This window comes from Acipenser ruthenus, chromosome 21 (genome assembly GCF_902713425.1).
Source record: "Acipenser ruthenus chromosome 21, fAciRut3.2 maternal haplotype, whole genome shotgun sequence".
Taxonomy (NCBI): domain Eukaryota; kingdom Metazoa; phylum Chordata; class Actinopteri; order Acipenseriformes; family Acipenseridae; genus Acipenser; species Acipenser ruthenus.
In genome coordinates, this window is record NC_081209.1 from 5,787,620 (window position 1) to 5,806,917 (window position 19,298).

The 19,298-nt window shown below is 40.8% G+C and overlaps 2 protein-coding genes and 2 non-coding genes across 19 annotated transcripts in view; all 4 read right to left on the bottom strand.

The window, feature by feature from the left end:
- Nucleotides 1-382: 382 nt before the first annotated feature.
- LOC117963216 (nucleolar complex protein 4 homolog) lies at nucleotides 383-5,895 on the bottom strand. The gene is made up of 15 exons (XM_034902420.2): nucleotides 5,692-5,895; nucleotides 5,103-5,223; nucleotides 4,736-4,842; nucleotides 4,323-4,430; nucleotides 4,041-4,190; nucleotides 3,603-3,705; nucleotides 3,469-3,503; nucleotides 3,330-3,380; nucleotides 3,129-3,240; nucleotides 2,818-2,878; nucleotides 2,470-2,580; nucleotides 1,902-2,065; nucleotides 1,554-1,636; nucleotides 1,123-1,236; nucleotides 383-625 (listed from the first exon to the last, which is right to left on the bottom strand). Exons 1-15 carry the CDS (start codon nucleotides 5,845-5,847, stop codon nucleotides 509-511), a joined length of 1,593 nt encoding a protein of 530 aa, XP_034758311.2. The 5' UTR covers nucleotides 5,848-5,895; the 3' UTR covers nucleotides 383-508.
- Nucleotides 5,896-6,885: 990 nt separating this feature from the next.
- Nucleotides 6,886-19,298, bottom strand: part of LOC117427962 (E1A-binding protein p400-like) — a 30,064-nt gene continuing 17,651 nt past the window's right edge. For 12 of the 16 annotated variants that reach the window (XM_058994574.1, XM_058994577.1, XM_058994572.1 and 9 more), the window contains 26 exons: nucleotides 18,944-19,146; nucleotides 18,582-18,751; nucleotides 17,877-18,073; nucleotides 17,648-17,759; nucleotides 16,997-17,284; nucleotides 16,721-16,804; nucleotides 16,409-16,543; nucleotides 16,017-16,061; nucleotides 15,745-15,898; nucleotides 15,250-15,485; nucleotides 14,678-14,851; nucleotides 14,329-14,376; nucleotides 13,971-14,107; nucleotides 13,819-13,875; nucleotides 13,647-13,725; nucleotides 13,311-13,487; nucleotides 12,861-12,909; nucleotides 12,657-12,766; nucleotides 12,138-12,336; nucleotides 11,743-11,897; nucleotides 11,219-11,434; nucleotides 10,630-10,801; nucleotides 9,900-10,045; nucleotides 9,486-9,635; nucleotides 9,249-9,320; nucleotides 6,886-9,103 (listed from right to left, as the gene is read on the bottom strand). In XM_058994574.1, the coding sequence (XP_058850557.1) occupies nucleotides 8,861-9,103; nucleotides 9,249-9,320; nucleotides 9,486-9,635; nucleotides 9,900-10,045; nucleotides 10,630-10,801; nucleotides 11,219-11,434; nucleotides 11,743-11,897; nucleotides 12,138-12,336; nucleotides 12,657-12,766; nucleotides 12,861-12,909; nucleotides 13,311-13,487; nucleotides 13,647-13,725; nucleotides 13,819-13,875; nucleotides 13,971-14,107; nucleotides 14,329-14,376; nucleotides 14,678-14,851; nucleotides 15,250-15,485; nucleotides 15,745-15,898; nucleotides 16,017-16,061; nucleotides 16,409-16,543; nucleotides 16,721-16,804; nucleotides 16,997-17,284; nucleotides 17,648-17,759; nucleotides 17,877-18,073; nucleotides 18,582-18,751; nucleotides 18,944-19,146 (3,808 nt within the window). In that variant the 3' untranslated portion in view covers nucleotides 6,886-8,860. The remainder of the gene's footprint in view (nucleotides 9,104-9,248; nucleotides 9,321-9,485; nucleotides 9,636-9,899; nucleotides 10,046-10,629; nucleotides 10,802-11,218; nucleotides 11,435-11,742; nucleotides 11,898-12,137; nucleotides 12,337-12,656; nucleotides 12,767-12,860; nucleotides 12,910-13,310; nucleotides 13,488-13,646; nucleotides 13,726-13,818; nucleotides 13,876-13,970; nucleotides 14,108-14,328; nucleotides 14,377-14,677; nucleotides 14,852-15,249; nucleotides 15,486-15,744; nucleotides 15,899-16,016; nucleotides 16,062-16,408; nucleotides 16,544-16,720; nucleotides 16,805-16,996; nucleotides 17,285-17,647; nucleotides 17,760-17,876; nucleotides 18,074-18,581; nucleotides 18,752-18,943; nucleotides 19,147-19,298) is intronic. The other 4 variants (XM_058994578.1, XM_058994565.1, XM_058994568.1 and 1 more) reach the window with 3 other exon arrangements.
- On the bottom strand, nucleotides 17,396-17,529 carry LOC117427228 (small nucleolar RNA SNORA49). Its single transcript, XR_004548213.2, has one exon. It is a non-coding gene; the product is annotated as a small nucleolar RNA SNORA49 (small nucleolar RNA).
- Nucleotides 18,410-18,542, bottom strand: LOC117427227 (small nucleolar RNA SNORA49). The gene has a single exon (XR_004548212.2). It is a non-coding gene; the product is annotated as a small nucleolar RNA SNORA49 (small nucleolar RNA).

Genomic DNA, 19,298 nt, shown 5'->3' on the forward strand with positions numbered 1-19,298 from the left:
TTTTTTTTTTAATCCAAGAAGCCGGTAAAGTACCAGCAAATCAAAACAATAATACTGATGCTCACATTAATCCAAACTTCTTTCTTTGTATAACTTACAATAAATGCTATTTGTGCGATAAAGCAATGAAATGCTTTTATTGTACTGAAAACTCAAGTTTAAAACTAGTTATAAAATAAAATGGTAAACCTGAATGATAAATCTGACCTATGCAAATAGTTAAAGCAGTAAAGATTGTGACTAAAGAATTCCACAATATTGTGGCCACACATACAGGAACATTTAAACCCCCGAGTTTTACCTTAAAAGCTCATAGCAGTGCTATAAAATAAACACTGACCTAGCCACTGAAAGAAACCACAGATATGTCTTAACCAAGCACTTCAAAATAGTACCATGAAATGGTATTTATTGATGAGGCATTAGACAATGTGGAAATACTACAAGCAGCACAAAAGTGTGCAGTTATTTTAGATGTGGAACAAAGACATTGCTCCTTTTAGGATCACTATTCCAATGCAAAGTGCAATCCTACAACTTCATCATTCCTTCCAAGCAATGTGTGGGCTGGCTCAAACTCCAGGGGGATAGTCTTTGCTTTATTCTTCAATTCCTTTTCAAAGATCTGAAAGCACATACTTAAGAGTTTAAAATGTGTGGGTAACGATAGCCTCTACTATATAAAAGCCAACAGAAAATAAACACTTACTATTCACTTTTACACTTTAGTGTGGGGTTTGTACTAGTTGACATGTTTGCACTATACACACGTTTTCGAGATTCTCTTTGAAAGTCACAAACTTGTACCTTCCTTCTTGGGGGACAGATGATGTGAGACTGTCTGTGTGTGTGCGCAAATGGCACAAGTGTCAGTACAGTGAATGTGCAAATCCATCTGCACAGTAAAACCCTTGGGTTACTTTACTAGGTGAAGGTCAAATGTGAGTGAATTGACTGGTCAGGTGGAAACAGATCCTGGAGGAGGAGGAGGAGGAGGTGGGGAAAACTGTGATATGTGCAGAATAAACAGAAAAAGGACCCCATACAATCACACAAAGCTGCAAACAGGACTGATCTTTTTAAAGGAAAGAACGTGCGTCCCCAGTGTAAGTTTGAAGTTACCTCAAAGGCTGAAACCTCCAACAGCTGATTGATGTCCACCTCCTGTTGGCACAGCGGCTTGTTGACAACAGAGGCTGCTTTTGCCACATTCGGGTGGTAATGTTTCTGCAGGCTCTACAGGCAGCAATACGAGAATGAAACGTCAACACAAGCAAGATTCTAATACCGGGCTCTAAACAACTCTCACCAAGGAACGTAGCTCAAGAGGTTATCAAGAAGTAACAAAAACAAGTCTATGACACAATCAATGAAATACTGGATACATCATACAGGATAATAATAATCCATGTCAGAAATTACAACGAATATATGCTGCTGCTTCTGCGCCAAACTGTTTCTTACCACTGTCCATTATCCTTGATAATTGTGTGTGTCAGTCATTAAATAATCCAGTCACACTACCGTCCAATCCCAATACGATGCCAACTCACCTGCAACTCCCACAGGGAGCTCTCCAGAGCACAGCACTTGGCCGGATCCTCCTCTTCCATGATGTAAGGGTCTTCAGAAGGATCTTTAAAGAGGAATAAAACAAAGCAGCATTCACAACACAGCTGCATCACTCAACAGGCCTGAGCCGCTTCTGTTTGTAGAATGAACTGGATTGCAGCATGTTGACCACATAAATGCAAAACTCTAGACCGCATGTGCTGTGTATAAAACAGCAAGGACAGGAATTCATTCAATGCAGAAAATGCCTGTCTTAGTTGCTTATGTAATATTGAACATTTTGCGCATGGATATAGTTAAAACGAGGTTGGAAAGTTGGGGAGCCCTACCTTCTGCTGCACTGGGTCTGTGGATGAGCACTCGACAGCTGGGGTGTCGGCGGATCAGGTTGCAGATGAAGGGAATGACCATCAGAAGGGCTTGTGGAGGAGCAGTAAGAGCCAGCCGGGACAGCCTCTTGGCAAATGCAGCGACCAGGTATACCGGCAAATGACTGGAAAACAGATAGAAAATAAGGCATAATCAACTTCTATACTAATTAATCATCACTGCAGCCTATAGTATGCACTTGATTTTGTAATGCAAGCCAGCAACAAATTATGGCAAGCCAAACTACCCTTTACCTGCACTGAATATTGAAATCTGATAGTCCTTAAAGTCACTCAGAGGTTCACACAGCAATGTGGCAACATATAAAAAGTATGATACCTTTCCAGAAGCATGTGATCGACGTACAGACTATGGCGCTTCACGCTGGCCATTTAAACTACACTGTAGATTGAATCTCTTGTCCTTGATTTAAGATATTCTGCACAAGGAACACATAGTGGCCTGGAAATGGGAAAAAAATGAAAACCAACCAGTGTTAAAGTTTATATATAAATCCAACATTCCTACCTGGAACTCAAGAAGAGGTCAGCCAGGTGGAAGAAGCGAGCCCGGTACTTCACGTGGAATATGGAGGGCTCCAGCAGGCTGTAGAGCTTCTTGTAGAAATCAGGGTAATCCCTACATCATTCCAAACACAGGAACAGTTACTACATCAAGTAACCTTTTGTTAGATTTTAAAATATGCAAAACTACTCCTATATTAAAACTAAACAACATTTTCTTGCAATGCAGAGTTCACATTTATATTGTTTTTATGTCCCCCTCCTCAAGAGATCTATTCATGGAATGACACACCCATGCCAGGCACTTTAGTGATGACTCCCAAGTAGTACTGAACCAAACTACAATACTTACAGGTTGTGTTGATGAATGAGAACGAATAGTCCATTCAAGGCAAGCAGGCTGATGGCTCCACCTATAAAAAACGAAGCTTAGTGCAAGCTTGGTTCGTTCTACTCTTTCTGTGCTGCGCAGCTTCGCAACACGCACTTATAATTCAGGAAAACCTTCACACAGTATGGAATGCTGGTCTTTAGAACACACTGTAAAATGCATTTAGAGGACTTATTGGAGCGTAGACTGGAGACAATGTAACATTGCACATTTTAAAAAGATGTGGGTGGACCGTGGAAGAAGTATTTGTCTATAAAGGAGAGCGTTCTCACCGATGTCGTAGGCGGCAGTGAGGAAATCAATCATCAGCGTTGGTTTGCTCATGTGTGGCAGAATGGAGTCATGTAGAATAACCAGGACCTTTTTATACATGCTGCTCGGCAACTGCAGAGGAAATGGACAACTGATGTTGGGTTCATTTTCATTTCATTGCATTTTACTGAATGTGAAAACAGTGGCTTTTGTAGAATTACCTTGTGTTTAAGAAAACCAAGCCACATCCTTTCAAAGGCACGCTTGTGTTCCTGGAATGCAAAAGGCAAAAACATTAACCGGCTGAAAAGAAATCGTCTTGTGATTTGATAGATTTTACGAAATTGAGAAGCTGCTTACTTTTAGTTTTGCTGCTTTCCATTCTTCATGTTTAGCTGTGAAAAAAACACACACATTAATATCTAACATGAATCCATACATTTATAAAACACTAGAACAGAGCAGTGCGCTCACAAACACAGGTATAGACGGACCTTCCTGTTTCACCTGGAAGTTGGTCATTTCGCTATCTTTGGTGGGCATATTGATGTTTGACAGCAGAGCAAAGACATTGTTCTGATACACTGGCAACAGCGCCTGGGGAAAAAAAAAAAAAACAGATACAGTTACTGTCTATTCAGTTGATCAAAACTCAAACCAACACTGCCAAAGTTGAATTCTTCATAACATTATTTGGCTCATTATATGAAACAAAGACCATTATAGATAATTGTTTTTCACCTTTGGTGCACAAAGGGCTCTACTTTAATTCAGTTCAGTTTAAATTAACTGATTAGACCCGATTATGCATGATTAGACTAATGGCAGGATCCTTCATGAATTTGCAGTTTGCAAATTGATCTTGGACATGTCAAGAACAGCTACATATACTACTTTAATAACCAGATGACTCCAAGGTTTTCAAAGCTTACCTCTTTAGTTTTCTGCATAACTTTGGCCACATTTTCATTCACAGATGCCATGACGTAGTACCGGATATCCTCAAACTCAAGGTATTCCTGGAATCTGGAGATCAGGAGGGACATGTGCTTTTCCAGGGAAAGCAAGTGCTCCACCACAGACTGTAGACACAGTGTAGGGAAAAAATAGATCTTTTTTTTAGTAGTCATCTATAAAAACCTTTTGGTAAATGACACACATCACCCGTCAGCTGCCTCTTTGTGAAAGCAAAGATGTGTAACATGCACACTTACTTTCAGAAGCTCCCTGGGAAAGCTGTAGTGTTCGTCCCAATCCACTTTCAACAGCGAGCGTTTCCCTTCCATCTCAACAAACTTCATCAGCGCGCACAGTGCTGCCTCCTAAAGCACCCGAAGCAAAAGTCAACACAAAAATGTTCTCACTATGTTTCTACTGCTACATGGTCTACTTCGTTATTACTTAAGGGGCCCCTAGAGGGTCAAGACACAGACTCACGACAAACAACTACCTTCACTTACATGAGCAACTCATTAAGATCTTAGCATTGCTTTAAAAGGTTGCGCAATGGAATTCCTATACCTAGAGTGTGTTCTGAACAGATGCATTAGCTATATCAAATCAGCAGCAAGATGTGCCAGGATCGGGTCTGTAAGCACACACCTCTAGTGCTGCAGACTGCACCCACCTTGACCTGGTATTCTTCATGGCCCATCAGCTCCAGGAGCTGCTGCACACAGCTGCTGTAGCGGTGCCTCATCCACACCTTGTACTTGTCTTCAGCACTGTAATCTGCTGCAGTACGAAAGAAAAAAAGTTACCGTAGGATCATTACTTAACTTGCTTTAAGATTTTCTGCGTATGTCCACCTGGCGTGCAGATACAAGCGAATACACCTGTATTACCAACATTTAAATGCATCCATTCATTTAGTACAGTCCTCCCATTTAGTTAGAAAACTAGTTTGCTTTAGAAAACAATAAAGGCTCTCAAACTGAATGAACATAAAAATATTGTTAAGTAAAAAAAAAAGTAATCAGTGTAACATGTGATACCTGCGAGTGTTTCCTCCTCCTTTGGCAGCTGACCAACATAAAGATCCCCCCTTTCTAACAAGGCACTGAAAACCCTGCTGCAGGCTCTGATGGCACAGACCACCTCCTCCTCCTTCTCAGACTGTGAGGAAAGAAGCACAGGAAGAGCTTGATAAAATCTGTTAGCATATACAGCAGCTTAATTACAGGTACATTTCAGGGAACTTTACTGGGAATTCATTCAATTGCTTAAATAAAGTGTGTGCGCGCTATTTCTTAAGTAGCAGTCAAAGTGACATTTAAAAAGACGTTAACATTTTCATTTTAACTTTATAAATGTAATTAAATTTTACAACGCTACTGATAACGCTTTCAACATTCAATAATCATATTTAGGTCTATATAACAGTCACGGCTAATACGTTTTTCTGTTACATAATTCTGCTTCCATTACTGGTGCACGCTAGTGTTTTAATTTAATTCAGTAAACATTACTTTAATAATACTTTGAACAGAAATATTTTTTAATTGTACCTGAAACACTGGAAACAGATCAGCGACACACACAGAATATAGTAAAATAAACACGTTCTGGGCTTCGGTTTGTTACCTGCAGGTATTCCAGTATATCAAATACATCGTTGGCATGTTTTCTGCTTTCCAGTACAAGCTCCGCTTTCGTGTTTAATTCCTTTTTCACAGATTTCTTTTGTGTTTGTTTTTCTTTTTGCTCCACGCTCACGTTTCTGTCTCCGGGCGGCGCCATCTTTGTAGCTAACCCAACGCTACACCAGATCACGTGGCCCTTCTACGCAAATGAAATATAACCCGGCTGGTAGACGAGCGCCACCTGTCGCCGTTGATACCGAAAAGCAGGCACAAATACAGCTGTACACCAAACAAAACGCTTTAATTGTTTTTTCCCTATCAGGTTTGAAAAGGGGGTCAGCATACACCCCTGACTGCAGTTATATTACTGCACAATTGTTGTTTGTTTTCAGCATATCCTGGTAAGCTTTATAGTGCGGACAGTGTGTGCCCAATCATCTCGATAGTATTCTACAGCAGTTGGCAATGAGAGACAAGCCTGATTTTGGTTGGCCAAGGAAACATACAAGTCTAAGATAGGTTGAACGCTGTAAAAATGCCGGTGCCTTGTCCCAAAATGATCATATCAGTCATACGGTCCTTATATTTAGGAAGGATGTGTGGTCCAGTGGTTAAAGAAATGGGCTTGTAACCAGGAGGTCCCCGGTTCAAATCCCACCTCAGCCACTGACTCATTGTGTGACCCTGAGCAAGTCATTTAACCTCCTTGTGCTCCGTCTTTCGGGTGAGACGTAATTGTAAGTGACTCTGCAGCTGATGCATAGTTCACACACCCTAGTCTCTGTAAGTCGCCTTGGATAAAGGCGTCTGCTAAATAAACAAATAATAATAATAATGTATACTGAATAAAAAAAATAATTGCATTCATGTTGAACTATAAATCAAAGTAATTACAACTCTGCCTTGATGGCACAAGACCAACTCTCAGAACAAATACAGGCTGGTCAATACAAAAGGTATACTTAACTTTTTCAAATGAGATTTTAATGAGTTGCTTACAAATGTCTGTTCATGCATACTTTCATCAGTGCTGCCCCACCTGCTTCACCAGACAATTAGTGAAAACCATCTAGTTTACCCATTAAGAAGTCGAAGCCCAAGCTGTACATAATCACCTGACATGACCTGGAACTGAAAAAACGAAGACTAAAACACCAGACCTTTAGTGAATTGCTGTCATTAATATGACACACGATGCTTAAAAAATGTACAATTTATTACACCATCGGGTCAGGATGAAAAAAACTGAACACACATCACTGCTTGGTACATCGTCCCTGCTTTACAAGTACAAATTCTGTTTCTTGCTGTTCACAGGTTATTTACACTTTTAAAAGAACTAAACATACATGTATAATGTGAAACAAAAAAACCTAAAGTAATCTATATCCTCAGTGATGAATATGTACAAACAAACAAAAAGATTTCTTTACAGAGTTATAGTTTAGGCAACACAAATCAGTAAAACAAAAAGGTACATAAACTTTTATTTTTTAGCCACTTTACAGTCAATTTTTTAAACTCAAGAAATTATAAATGTCCATTATTTTAAAAAGATTTTACATTTCCTGGGAGAATGACAAACATGAATACTGTAATGTGAAATAATAATAAAAAAAGATAAACATGAAATACTCGTAACAGTAGCAAACATACAAAAGCGTATCCATATTCCATTATGAAACATCAAAATGTACTTCCGTGTTTGGAATGTCAAACAACCAATTTTACAATCAACAAGGGATGGGGGGTTGGAAGTCTATGTCTGCGATTGCCCCCCGCAACCCTCCAATTTTGAGCTGAGCAGTAGTCATTTTTTCTTTAAATCATCACCAAGTAGTTTTATCATTGAAAAGACGGACTGGTTAAATTATAAAACTTTATAAAAATAAGGGAGTCTAACAATGCTATCAGGGAAGGACACATATTACATACATCAGACCTGTTATATTTGCCTTACAAGCCATTGCTTGACCTTCTAAAATAAATTATTTTTGCTATAGTATTATGCAAACAGATGCATATCTATCTCAGTTTCAAGCAGTCAGTAACAAGCGTAGCATTGTAGATCAATTGGTTTGCAAAAATGGTTAAATCATTAATCTATTTAAAAGAACACTATACCTTCCTGTATTTTGGGCAAGGTTAGCAGCCAGACATTTAGCTAGTTTTGCATTGTGGCATTTTATGGCAAAACATGATGATTTTAGTTCTACATAGAAGGGAAAGACAACACACACACACACACACACACACATACACAATATCTGAAGAAGTCCAAAAAGAAAAATTACAAAACATATCAACGTATAATTCAATATACAAGGTGACACATTCAACAGTCAAACAGCACAAAAACTCGTCAGTGGGGTGAAACATATAGGCCAAAATAGAGTAACACAACCCCAATTTCTGAACCCCCTCCCACCAAAAAAGAAATCACGCACACTCTACCTCCATCTCTGACAGTGTGAGTCAATGGCCAACATACCAAGTAAATCTGCCATCCTTGAGCATGACTTTAATGTTGCAACGTAAATTATAACAGACCCTTTTTACCTAAACTGCTTTGCGGATACTTTTTTTAAATTTTTATATATATATATATATATAAAAAGACACATGTTCCGATACCTGGGAATTTATGTCCACCAGAACGGAGACTGGAGGAAAAATTTTAGGGTACACGACTCCAGTTATGTTAAAGGGGGTAAACTAAAAATAAAGCTTTAAATGTGAACTTTAATTATTATTATTTATGTTTTTTAAATCACTTATTTATTTGAAATAACCGAAAGTTATGAGAAAAAATATTTAAAAAAGCAACCAGTCGACAGAGCATTAACTTTCCTCCTCATCAGCAACTTGAAGTCACTGTAAAGCAACCCAAAACCCCTGTTTTTGACAACTGAACAAACTTCAAAAATTGCTTCAAAAACAGCTTGTTGTTTATGCAATTGCAAGAAAAGTCTTTGTCGAAGTCAGTTCTGCAGCAAAAATGGTGAACGCACAGCTGTTGCCTTTCTTAAAATTCCATTTGACTGCCGCAGCACATCGACGTGTAATTCCTGCTTTGCTTTGACGCTCTTCCCTGTGCGCACATATAAAAACACACAGGAGTGTGTGTCAACCTTTCATCCCATGTTCAGTTTTCTGTGGTCCAGTTGTTCTTAGCTGGGTTTGGTGGGTGCCTTGACCCGCACTGCTGGGGCTGCCCGGACTTGCACCTTGGCTTGCTGCTGGCCCTGGCTCTCGGAGGAGGCTGCCCCCTGTGCAGGGCTATGCGGGGATGCTGCCAGCCCCACCTGCTGCTGCAGGAGTTTCTGTGCTGTGGCAGTGCCTGCTGGGATCACCTGGACTTGCTGCTGGCCGGTATTCTGGGATAACGTCAGCGTCTGTGTCTGACCCTGCATCTGTAAGACAAACGAATGGGGTTGGGCCAGAATGACTAAAAACAATTCAAACAACTCAAGAAGGAAAAGTGGCAGGACTTAAAGGAACTTATGTTAATCAATTACTGGACACATTTATTTTTATTATTAATTCATTCATTCTTACCTGTGATGCAGACACCATTTGTTGGATATTGGCTACAGTTTGCTGTTGGACGATCTGCGGAAGCTTTGCAACCTTTTAATAAAAAATAAATGATATATATATATTTTTTTAAAAATCATATTATTTCTTTATTTATATCAAATTCAATTCTTTGTGCATTTTCACGTGTCCCAAGCTGTATCTCTTCACTTTTATCACTGCAGTATTAGCAACATTTAAAATGCTTTCTTTCTTTACCTGTAATTGAGTCTGCACTTGCTGTGCTGCTGATGGCTTCTGTGCCTGGGCAATAGAGGTTGTCAGAAACTGTGTTTTAATGCCTGGCTGGAGCTGAGCGGTTGTGTAGGTCACTTTCTGTTGTGTAGGCTGCTGAGCTTGGACGGTCACCTGAATAAAAACTCAGATTACTACACAGCTACTGACCCATGACTTAAGAAACTTTGGATCTTTTGCCAACTGAAGACTGATAAGAAAGCAAATAGGTACGATCCTGATATTGTAATACAAACATTGTTTAAAATATTCCATGAACAATTTTAAATGAACAGTTTTGACACTACCTTAGGACCTCCGCCGTAAAAGATTGCACTAATATCACACACGTTTTTAATACTGTCCGAGGAAAAACAAAGCAGGGAGGTCAAAAGTTACCTTCTGCTGCACAGTGCCTTGTCCCTGCCCCACCTGGGTCTGCACTGCTTTTTGCTGCTGTGCGGCTGCAGCGGCAGCTGCCTGCTGTTTTTTGAGATTCAGAAGATGCTGCTGCATCTGCAACTGGTGCGCCACCACCTGGCCACCTGAAAATACAAACAACCACATCATCACCATGAGGAGCGAGAGTCCCACTCCAGTTCAGAATGTAGTTATTCCTAATATGGAATGGCTCAATAAGATAGGCCACATCGAGGAGACTCCCATGGCATGGCACTTTGATCCATTCCTGGTTTTACCAGGAGTTTAATAAGACACACCTGACCTGGTTACTTATACACTGGACTAATGAAGCACAGATTAAAACCTGGAATGGGTGAAACTGCTATGCAATAGGAGTCTTATTTCTATCCCCTGCCAGATGAAACATCAACATCTAATTTCCTTGTAAAAACAAAATATGACTTTGTTATGATAAGGGTTGGTTCCTAAAGTACATATTCTGACCCCCCCACCCCCCTACTGCTTTTTCAAACACACTAATCATAACAGAGTATCAAGATTATAGTACAAGACATTCCTCAGAGAAATATATTGTTTTTCATATGAGATGCAGGGGTTGGTTGATCCATTTTGTCCTGCATCTAGAAATCAAATGACAAAACAGTATGCTTGGATTCCTGGCACCCAACCAAGAAGCAGGAGTATTGAGCAGCATTCCCTCGCTCACCTGCTTTCTGCGGTTGTCCGATAGCCACGCTGATCCCTGCCATAGTGACAGGCAGAGTGGTGACTGCCGGCACAGACACCACAGGGGGTTTCGTCAGGGTCACCTGGGCGGTCTGTGCAGGCTGGCTCTGGATCTGCCCCTGAGCCTGCAGCTGGGTTCCAGCCACTCGTGTCTGCGGAGAAGTCACATCTGCCTTTAGGTCATTTCCACAAATTACCAAACTATTTTCCTTAAGTAAATTACTGAGCTTAATTTGGCCCAGCTGAGCTTTTCCCCTTGGTAGGTTTGACTAACAAGGTTCACTGTAAACCGTGAAATGGCTCAAACCGCTATCTTACTGTATGTCGCTTGTTAAAGTAGTTGGCAGGCTCTGTTTAACGGAAGCCTCTTTAAATATAAAAAATACATCTCAACAGGGTCCAAAAAAAAAAAAAGTAGTACACTGGAGTCGTGGAAACAGTTCTACTCGTTTCACCCTCTTTGAGAACCATGCCTTCAGTGACCCAATCGAGTTTCACTGAGCATTTTGCAACCTACAGTGGTACTCTTCCTTTAGAAGCGAGTCCTTCTGATTTCCAAAGGAACTCACCAGACGTGCGACCTGCAGGTTGGTGACCGTGGTGCCAGTGAGGACCGGCCCTCCTCTGGACGTGGTCACTGCGGTGATCTGCTGCTGCTGCTGCCCCTGTTGCTGCTGTGCCTGAGCTGCCTGTTGCGAGGGCTGTTGCGTCTGCTGCTGGGCTGCTACTGCCTGCTGGTGCTGTAGCTGGAGTTTCTGCTTCTGCTGTATCTTCAAAAACTGTTCCTAAAAACAAGGAATTATTTTTAGAGTGCATCTCCCCAAGAGAACATTTCATGAACATCTCAGAACCCCAGATGTCCACTGACTTGACAAAAAAAAAAAAAAAAACACAAAAAATACTTTTCATACCATACTTCATCATTGTGCCATACAGCAAAGCAAGACCACCACCGCAACAAAAGTCTGGTAATAGCAAAGTAGGGGCAGCAGGCAGAAGTGGCTCCTGCCCATTGAAATATCTAACAATGTGATTACTCAAAAAATGAAGCACTGTCGCCTCGCAGATCTATACTGTTTCTCTGAAGTCGTACCTGAGTTGGCTTGCCGACAGTCTTTATCTGGGCAGGAGAGCCAGCCTGAGCCTGGATCTGCTGGACCTGCACCTGAGCCTGCTGCTGCCTCAGGAGGTGGAGCTGGGCATGGGTGATGCCTTTACCTGGAGGTAACTGCATACTAGGGGCTGTGGCTGGAGGGGGACATTCAAACAAAAGGCCATTCCAACATCGTTGAGGTCCAGTCACATTAAACACGGTTATATTGCTTCAGTACTAGTTTGACTATACTGTACGTGCACAACATGCACAAATATGTATAAATCAGCAGTTTGAATGTACTCATCTATTATAGCTCAGCTAATACTGTAGCATTTAAAACAAAACTTTACAACATTTCTAAATTGCATTAAATGTATACATCTTTATTTTACCTGGGTTAACCTGTGTAATCAAAGACCTGTTCTGCGTTTGCACTGGAGTGAGGGTGGTCGACACGGTTGATGCCGTTACCGGTGTTACGGTTCTGACTCCTTGGTTGGTTGCTATGGCAACAACCTCAGCAGGTGCAGCGGGAGTTGAGACTGTCCGTTGCTGAGTGTGTACCACCTGGGGGGAGGCGCCTACTGTTGTCTGCGAAGAGAAGGTGATTTATTTGATTATTATTTTTTTTTTTACAGGATAAACAAAATACTGTTACTAACAATATCCCAGACTATTAACCATATTAGAACAGATTTATTGTATAAAGCAGCCAAACCCTCCACTCTCCTTGGCTTTCTATTTATTTTCTTGTAAAAACAGGGCTTAAGAATGGATCAAATAATTGCTATGTTATTGCATTTTTAATCACCTGGGATATGCAAGCAAAATATCACTCCACAAATGCTTTTCCAAGCAATTGCAGATTTTGAATAAGGCGTATCGCCTGGACAAGGAAAGGTAAAGCTTACTGTCAAAGTGGCAGGAATAACCGGAGAGGCAAGCCGTTTGTTGGTGGGCTGAAACGAGCTTGCTGGAACTCCTGCCACTGTATTCACAATCACATTGCCACTGACAGGCGCTGAAAAAAAAAAAAAGAGGGAAAATGAGACGTTAAAACAACAGAACGCACACATCCGTTTGTCATGCCTGTTGTGATAAATAGGGGTTCGTACCAGTCTGAAGACTTGTTCCAACAGCTGCTGTCTTGATTGTTCCAGCCTGCTAATAAGGATAGAATAAAAAAAAAGATGAACTGGTGAAAAAAAAAAAAAAACTATTAACCCGAGAACACCACCAGAACTTGCAGAAAATACTCTACTGTGCCTGCTGTAAGAAGGACGGCAGTACAGGAGAATGCCATTGTTTGCCCTTCGATTCACACACTGGGGATGATGACGCTCTTGTATCTGTTCCTGTACTGTTCAGGTGTGATAGATCTGGCTGCAGGAGTCTATTTTCATCATTAAGATGCTCTAATCCACACACACACACAGAAAAAAAAATCCTTCCAGGCAAGAACTGTGTAACTGCAAGCCAACCAGAGCTAAATACACTGTATGAAAATAAATAAAAAAACATGACAGCTGCCAAGCAAGGCCTCACTTCCAGTTCCATGCTCTTACCAGTGAGGCTGTGTTGGTGACGGTGTTTCCGGCGGCCTGGACCACTGCCTGAGCCTGAGGGACAGCCTGGGGCTGGGCTGGCTGCTGCGTCTGTGGCTGTGGAGTAGGTGGTGGTGGAGGCTGTGGGCCAGCCTGTTGCTGAGCTAACTGCTGAGCCCTCTGCTGCTCTGCCAAAGCCTTGAAACAAAGCATGCAGAAAATGCCATGCATTAGCACAGGGGTTCCCAAACTGCAGGCCGGGGCGCGGTTAAGCTTTAAGAGTTACTTATTTGAATAATTACATTTTATTTTTTATATATATAAATATTAGTATATGAATATTGATATATAACAAACCTTTTTCTCCTTTGCAATTCTCTCCGCGCGCTGTGATGCAACCTGGATAGGAGGCAGTGGCTTATCATAATTGATTCCGCTAGGGGAAACAAGATACAAAAAGTGGGGTTGATTAGACGGTGATTTCATTTGATATCTAAGGTTATACAAATAATAAAGTAAAATGACCTACCTCTCTGCTAACACTGAGGCATGCTTAGGATTCTTCTGGAATGGATTCATACCCAGTCTGGGGTGAGAAAGTATACAACAATTATTATTTTTATTAAAAGATGAATAATTATGTATATTCTACAGCAATTAATAATACAAGAAACCACTTACAGCGGCTTAATAGGTGGACTTCGCTTGCTGGCGATAATCTTCATCAACTCAAAGCGACTGTTATACAGGTGAATGTGAGTAGCGCTGTCATCCTGGGCGTAGATCTGGCAGGTGCGAAGCGGACGGCTATTTTTGGACTAAAAAAATTAAAAAACCACATTAAAAAACGCATAAAACAAGCATAATAGGACAATCTAAAAGTATTTATTCCTCTCTGGTGTTTGTACGGCTTTTTTGGGAGTTCAATATAGTATTTATGTTATCACACGGAAGCATGCATTATTGTATTAACATAGATGCTGAAACCTAATAAGGTCCAATATTGGCGTTTTGCAATTTCAATAGGATTGTAGCTTACCTTGTAAATGCTTTTGGTTTTCTTTTTTGGATTGGCTTCGTAGACCAACTGTAATAAAAAAATAAATAAATAAAAACATTTAGAAAGCATTACTGTTTTCTTCATAAAACAAACACTGTGGACGACACTTGAATCTGTGCTTTAGAACACACTTCCTAAGACTTAATTAGTTTTAAAAGGGGATGTTATTTAGGTGGGCTGACACACAGCTCTTATATGATATTTTTTTGCTTATTACAAGTCTCAAAATGCTTGATAACGCTTCATAGCTTGCCCACAGCGTCTCTTGCTCTTTAGCTGTGCTGAAGTCTGCAGTTTTAGCTATAGAAAGGCTCTGAACGTTTCCCACCTTTCCTTCCTCCCTGGGGATGATGACGTTCTCGTATCTGCTCCGGCACTGTTTGGGGGAGCGATAGACCCGGCTGCAGGAGTTAACAACATCGCTGACCATGTCCCAGTTTGGTGTGTGCGCAGCTGAAACAATGGAGAGGTTCAAGGGCAGCTCGAGCAACTGCTTCACGGCCTGTGGGGAAAGTAAAAACAGACATTGTATTAATACAATGACACAAAGCAAAAACCTCCACAAACTCCACAACTGAGCACAATGAAAAAACAACCTTGTAGCGCACTACAAGTTAATACGTTGGGTGAAGAGTATTTCCTATTGTTATAGGAGAGGTTATCTTGCGCAGTTTTGGAGAAAGGAATGCCAGAATACTAACTTATATTAAATCACAACAAATATTGTACTCAGAAAATCCTATTAAAAACATTTTTTTTTTTTTTAAATCTACAAAAACGGGATGACATCTATACACAACATAAGACTGCCGATGTATACATTTAATACTGAAATTTGACAAATTCTTAACAAGATTTTTTGGTTGATTTAACACGTGCATTTTTATGGAAATCTCATACCTGTAACAGGGCCCAGTCCTCACTGATCAGCCACTCAGGATTGTCCTGCCCAGCCTCAACAGCAGGTTTGACAAGCGAGGGTAGAGGTTTAGCGAAGGGAGCCTGCTGCTTGAGCGAAAAGTTCTTCTTCTGGTCTTTCCCCTCTCTGCGTGGCTTCAGGAAGCTGCCCTTGTCAAACAGCGAGCGCGGGGGGATGACTGTCTCTCCATGACGCTGCTTCTTCTTCCTACCTGCAGCTACCACAGAGACAGCAAATTACTGCGCTGCACTAGTGTGAGAGAGACAGCACGCTCCCAAAGCAGAGGAACAATTTCTACGTCATTCTGACCTGGCAGGTGAAGCCCACCCATAAAGGTATACTATACCATTCTGCAAGAATGACATCTTATTATCTTTTGTACTATGAAGGCAGCTATCCATGTGTGCATTTGGACCAATTTGCTTATCTACTTTGTCTGTCCACACATATCCCTGTTTGCAGAACTAAACCCATACCGGATGGATCCATCTTAAGCCGCTTGTGTTCCTTCCTCACGTAAACAGGTGGCAGCTTCGATTCAGGCACGGGAGTGCTGTCATACATGAGACAGATCACAGAGTCGATGTAGACGTCATTGTCATCTTGAGGGGGTGTTGGTGGGGTCCACAGCTACACAGACAAAACACATTGTGTGCAACAATTACATAAAAAAGATATATATTTAAATAGAATCAAAATGGTTTGCAAAATATACCTTAAAAGAAAGAAAAATTATAAATCAAGTTACCGGCATTATTTCCGTCTGTCCGTCTGGACCATCATAGACATATTCCTAAAAAAAATAAATAATTGTTGACAAAATTCTTTTAAAAAAGTCAGGTGAAAAACTTCTAGACATTGTAAATTATTAGGGTACTATTAATCTTATTGTAAATAACTAAAAAATGACATATGCCTTCCTATCGATATGAGAAGACGCTTCTCCGCTTGCGATCTTTGTGATAATTCCATCAACTTAAAACATGTAGTGAAAATTTCTAAATATTTTTTAAACAAAGGTTTTACCGATGTTGGATGTCGCACACAGATCGCAAAAAGAAACACTACAGGTTGTGTGCATTCCATTATCAGATGAAATCATAGAACTATTTTATGTGGAGAGATTAACCCTTCAAGTACCATGTTGTAGGCGTCTTCACGAGTGTAAGTAAAGAGATCTTCCTCCTCCTCCAGCATCATTCTCTCCTCGTCTTCGATCTTCAGTTTCTTCAGCTGCTGCACCTCCCACTCTTTCTTAGCAGCAATCATCTTCTCCTACAATTGGAACCATTAACCATCAGAGCAGGTAGTAAAGATTAGCAATTTCAACTTTAACTTGAGGCACCCTTATATTTATATCATAAATGATCCACTTGCATTCCCAGCTAAATAAATGTAACCAAATATTTTGTGTGGAAATAAAAATAAAAAAAAGGTGTTGTCAGTTCTTACCATAGCTTTCCTTTCTTCCTCTTCAGTGCTGGACATGTGAACAAACTCCAGGTAATGTAAAGCATATTTCTCAATTGGAGTAAGCTGTAGAAAGACACATATTAAAAGAATAAAATAATGCACAATTCAGATAACTACACTTTCAACTACATATAACGAGCTGGTTGACATACGCATCTAAGAAATGTCTGGCATACAACTACTGTCTTTAGGAACTAGTACATGCATAGCTAAATCGCTAGCATGTTAGTTTGGTTATGGTAGGTTTCACCTTACCTGCTCTACAACTGCGACCAGTTCCTCCAAGCGAGAAGGCTCGTCTTCATACTTCACATCTCCTTCCACACCCAAATCTTCACTCGTTTCTGCAGCACTGTCGTCTTCAGATTTTATAGGAGCCCCCGAAGCCCCTTCCTTGCCAATGCTGTTTAATGCCTGTATGTATGGCCGTGCTATTCTGGGAGAGATGGTTTCTGCTGGAGATGGGTCCTGATGGAGCACCACAAACTCTTCCACTTTTTCTCCAGACCCAGACTCCACTTCAAACAGGTCCTGGATTGTTCGCTAACAAAAAAAAAATGTAATTGGCTTGTGAATTACTAGGATTAAATGACTAATTTCAATCTTTAAATGGTCTGCAAAACTTGATTACAACATTTGAAATTGATTCCTAAGTCTGTTGGCTCACATACAAGGCTTAAAAGGGAATGTAAGCCCAATAAAGATGATATGTAAGCGCTTTATTCTTTCCCCAGACAATGCCAGGACACTTCACTGCATTTGAAGCACCTGGAGTAAGGAAGGGGATTGATTGTATGCCAGCAGAAAGCATTGCACAAGAATGCAAAAAAACATTTTGAAACAGCAGGTTGACACTTCGGTACAGTTACATGGCTCTACCAATTCGCTTTTAAAATGGTTACATACCTGTGTTAAAAAGGCCAAGGTGTAGTCAGTCCCCTGGGCAGCCACCTCTCTGATTAGATCCTTAGTTCCATTCTTCAGAAGCTTCTCTTCAATAGAGTTACCACTTCCAAGCCTGTAGTGAGGTGGGACAACCATTAGGCTCAAAAAATAAGTTACTGATTTTCGACTTTGACATTTTAAATCACCCTGTAGGCATCAGTTAGTTCCAAGTTGCTGGTGCTTTGATTACCTGTATATATGGATATCCTTGGACCTGCCGATCCTGTCACACCATTCTTGAGTCTTGGCATCCATGCTGGGGTTCAGGTCAGTGTCATAAAACACAACAGTGTCTGCATCCAGGACACTGCCCACCACAGAACCACACCGGTTTGAGAGAATGGTGCAAAATATCTGCTTGTTCCTGTTGAAGTTCCTCATCTGTTCCTAAGTTTAAAAAGTGTTTTCAGGATACAGATTTTTAAAAATTATATATTTTTTGCAATGTCAACACATACTCCATTTGATGAAACACAGACACTAAAAGCATTATTCACCCCCCAAAAATAAATTAGAAGTAAAAGAACCATTGTCTGCCACCAAACATGAAAAAAATCACAAAGCTCAGGCTATTGTAACATGATACAAATATAAGCAAAAACAATGCGTCTTAATCAACGTATGACCATAGCGAGACTTGACAGATTGGCAATTGCCTGGATTACCAACAGCAATTTCTGCTAATGATCCCTGCGTTGGGTCTTACAATCTAATTAATTCACGTCTGTTGGCTCACATATAGGCCCCAAAAGGAATACAAGTCCAGTCAGGGAGGGAGGAAAGCCTTTAAATCTATCCCTGTATAATGCCAGGGCACCACACTGTATCGGAGGCCCCTGGAGTTAGCAAAGGGAACACCTTTGGATTAGCTTTACCGAAAGCGAAGATGCATTACCTGCCGCTGCTCGGCTGGGGTTTTCTCGTTAATCCTCACGTAGGGAAGATGGTGATAGTCCAAGAACTTCTCTAGGATGTCCAGCATTTTCACCATCTGTGTGAAAATCAGCACCCGACGGCCTTCCGATTTCAGCTTGTGTAGCAGAACTGACAAAGCCTCCAGCTTCCCTGAAGGAAACAATTTAAAAATCACAAGTGACAGTGACACAAGGATGCATTGTTGTGCTCAAAACTTAAATCGAACACTGCTCCCAAAATTCAATCATTTAGTATAATAATTACTTTGGCATATTGCTGGTTTTATCTTATAAGAGTTACAGAACAAATCAAGTGGACATTGGGTGTAAAACACAGACCGACCTGAGTCCATCTGTAACAGTCGGAGATCAGGAAACTCTATAAGGTGGTTTGCAGTAGGGCTCCTCAGCTGCTTTGTGTGCGGAGCCATTTCTTGGTGGAACTTGTGTCTAAACATCTTCAGTTCGAGACTGTACTGAGGGGGAGGATTTGCCGAGTACAGCTGTGGGGCAGGTGCTATAGCAGGCGGAACGACACAGACAAACCTGAACGGAAAGAGACATCATTAACTATTTCAGTACAGAAGTAATTTTACAGATGGAGTCATCTTTCCAAGACCTCTGTACAGGTCTGCAGTGTTTAACGATTTAAAGACAAATGGCAGTACATCCAAGAGAACACGTCTTGCTCTGGTTTA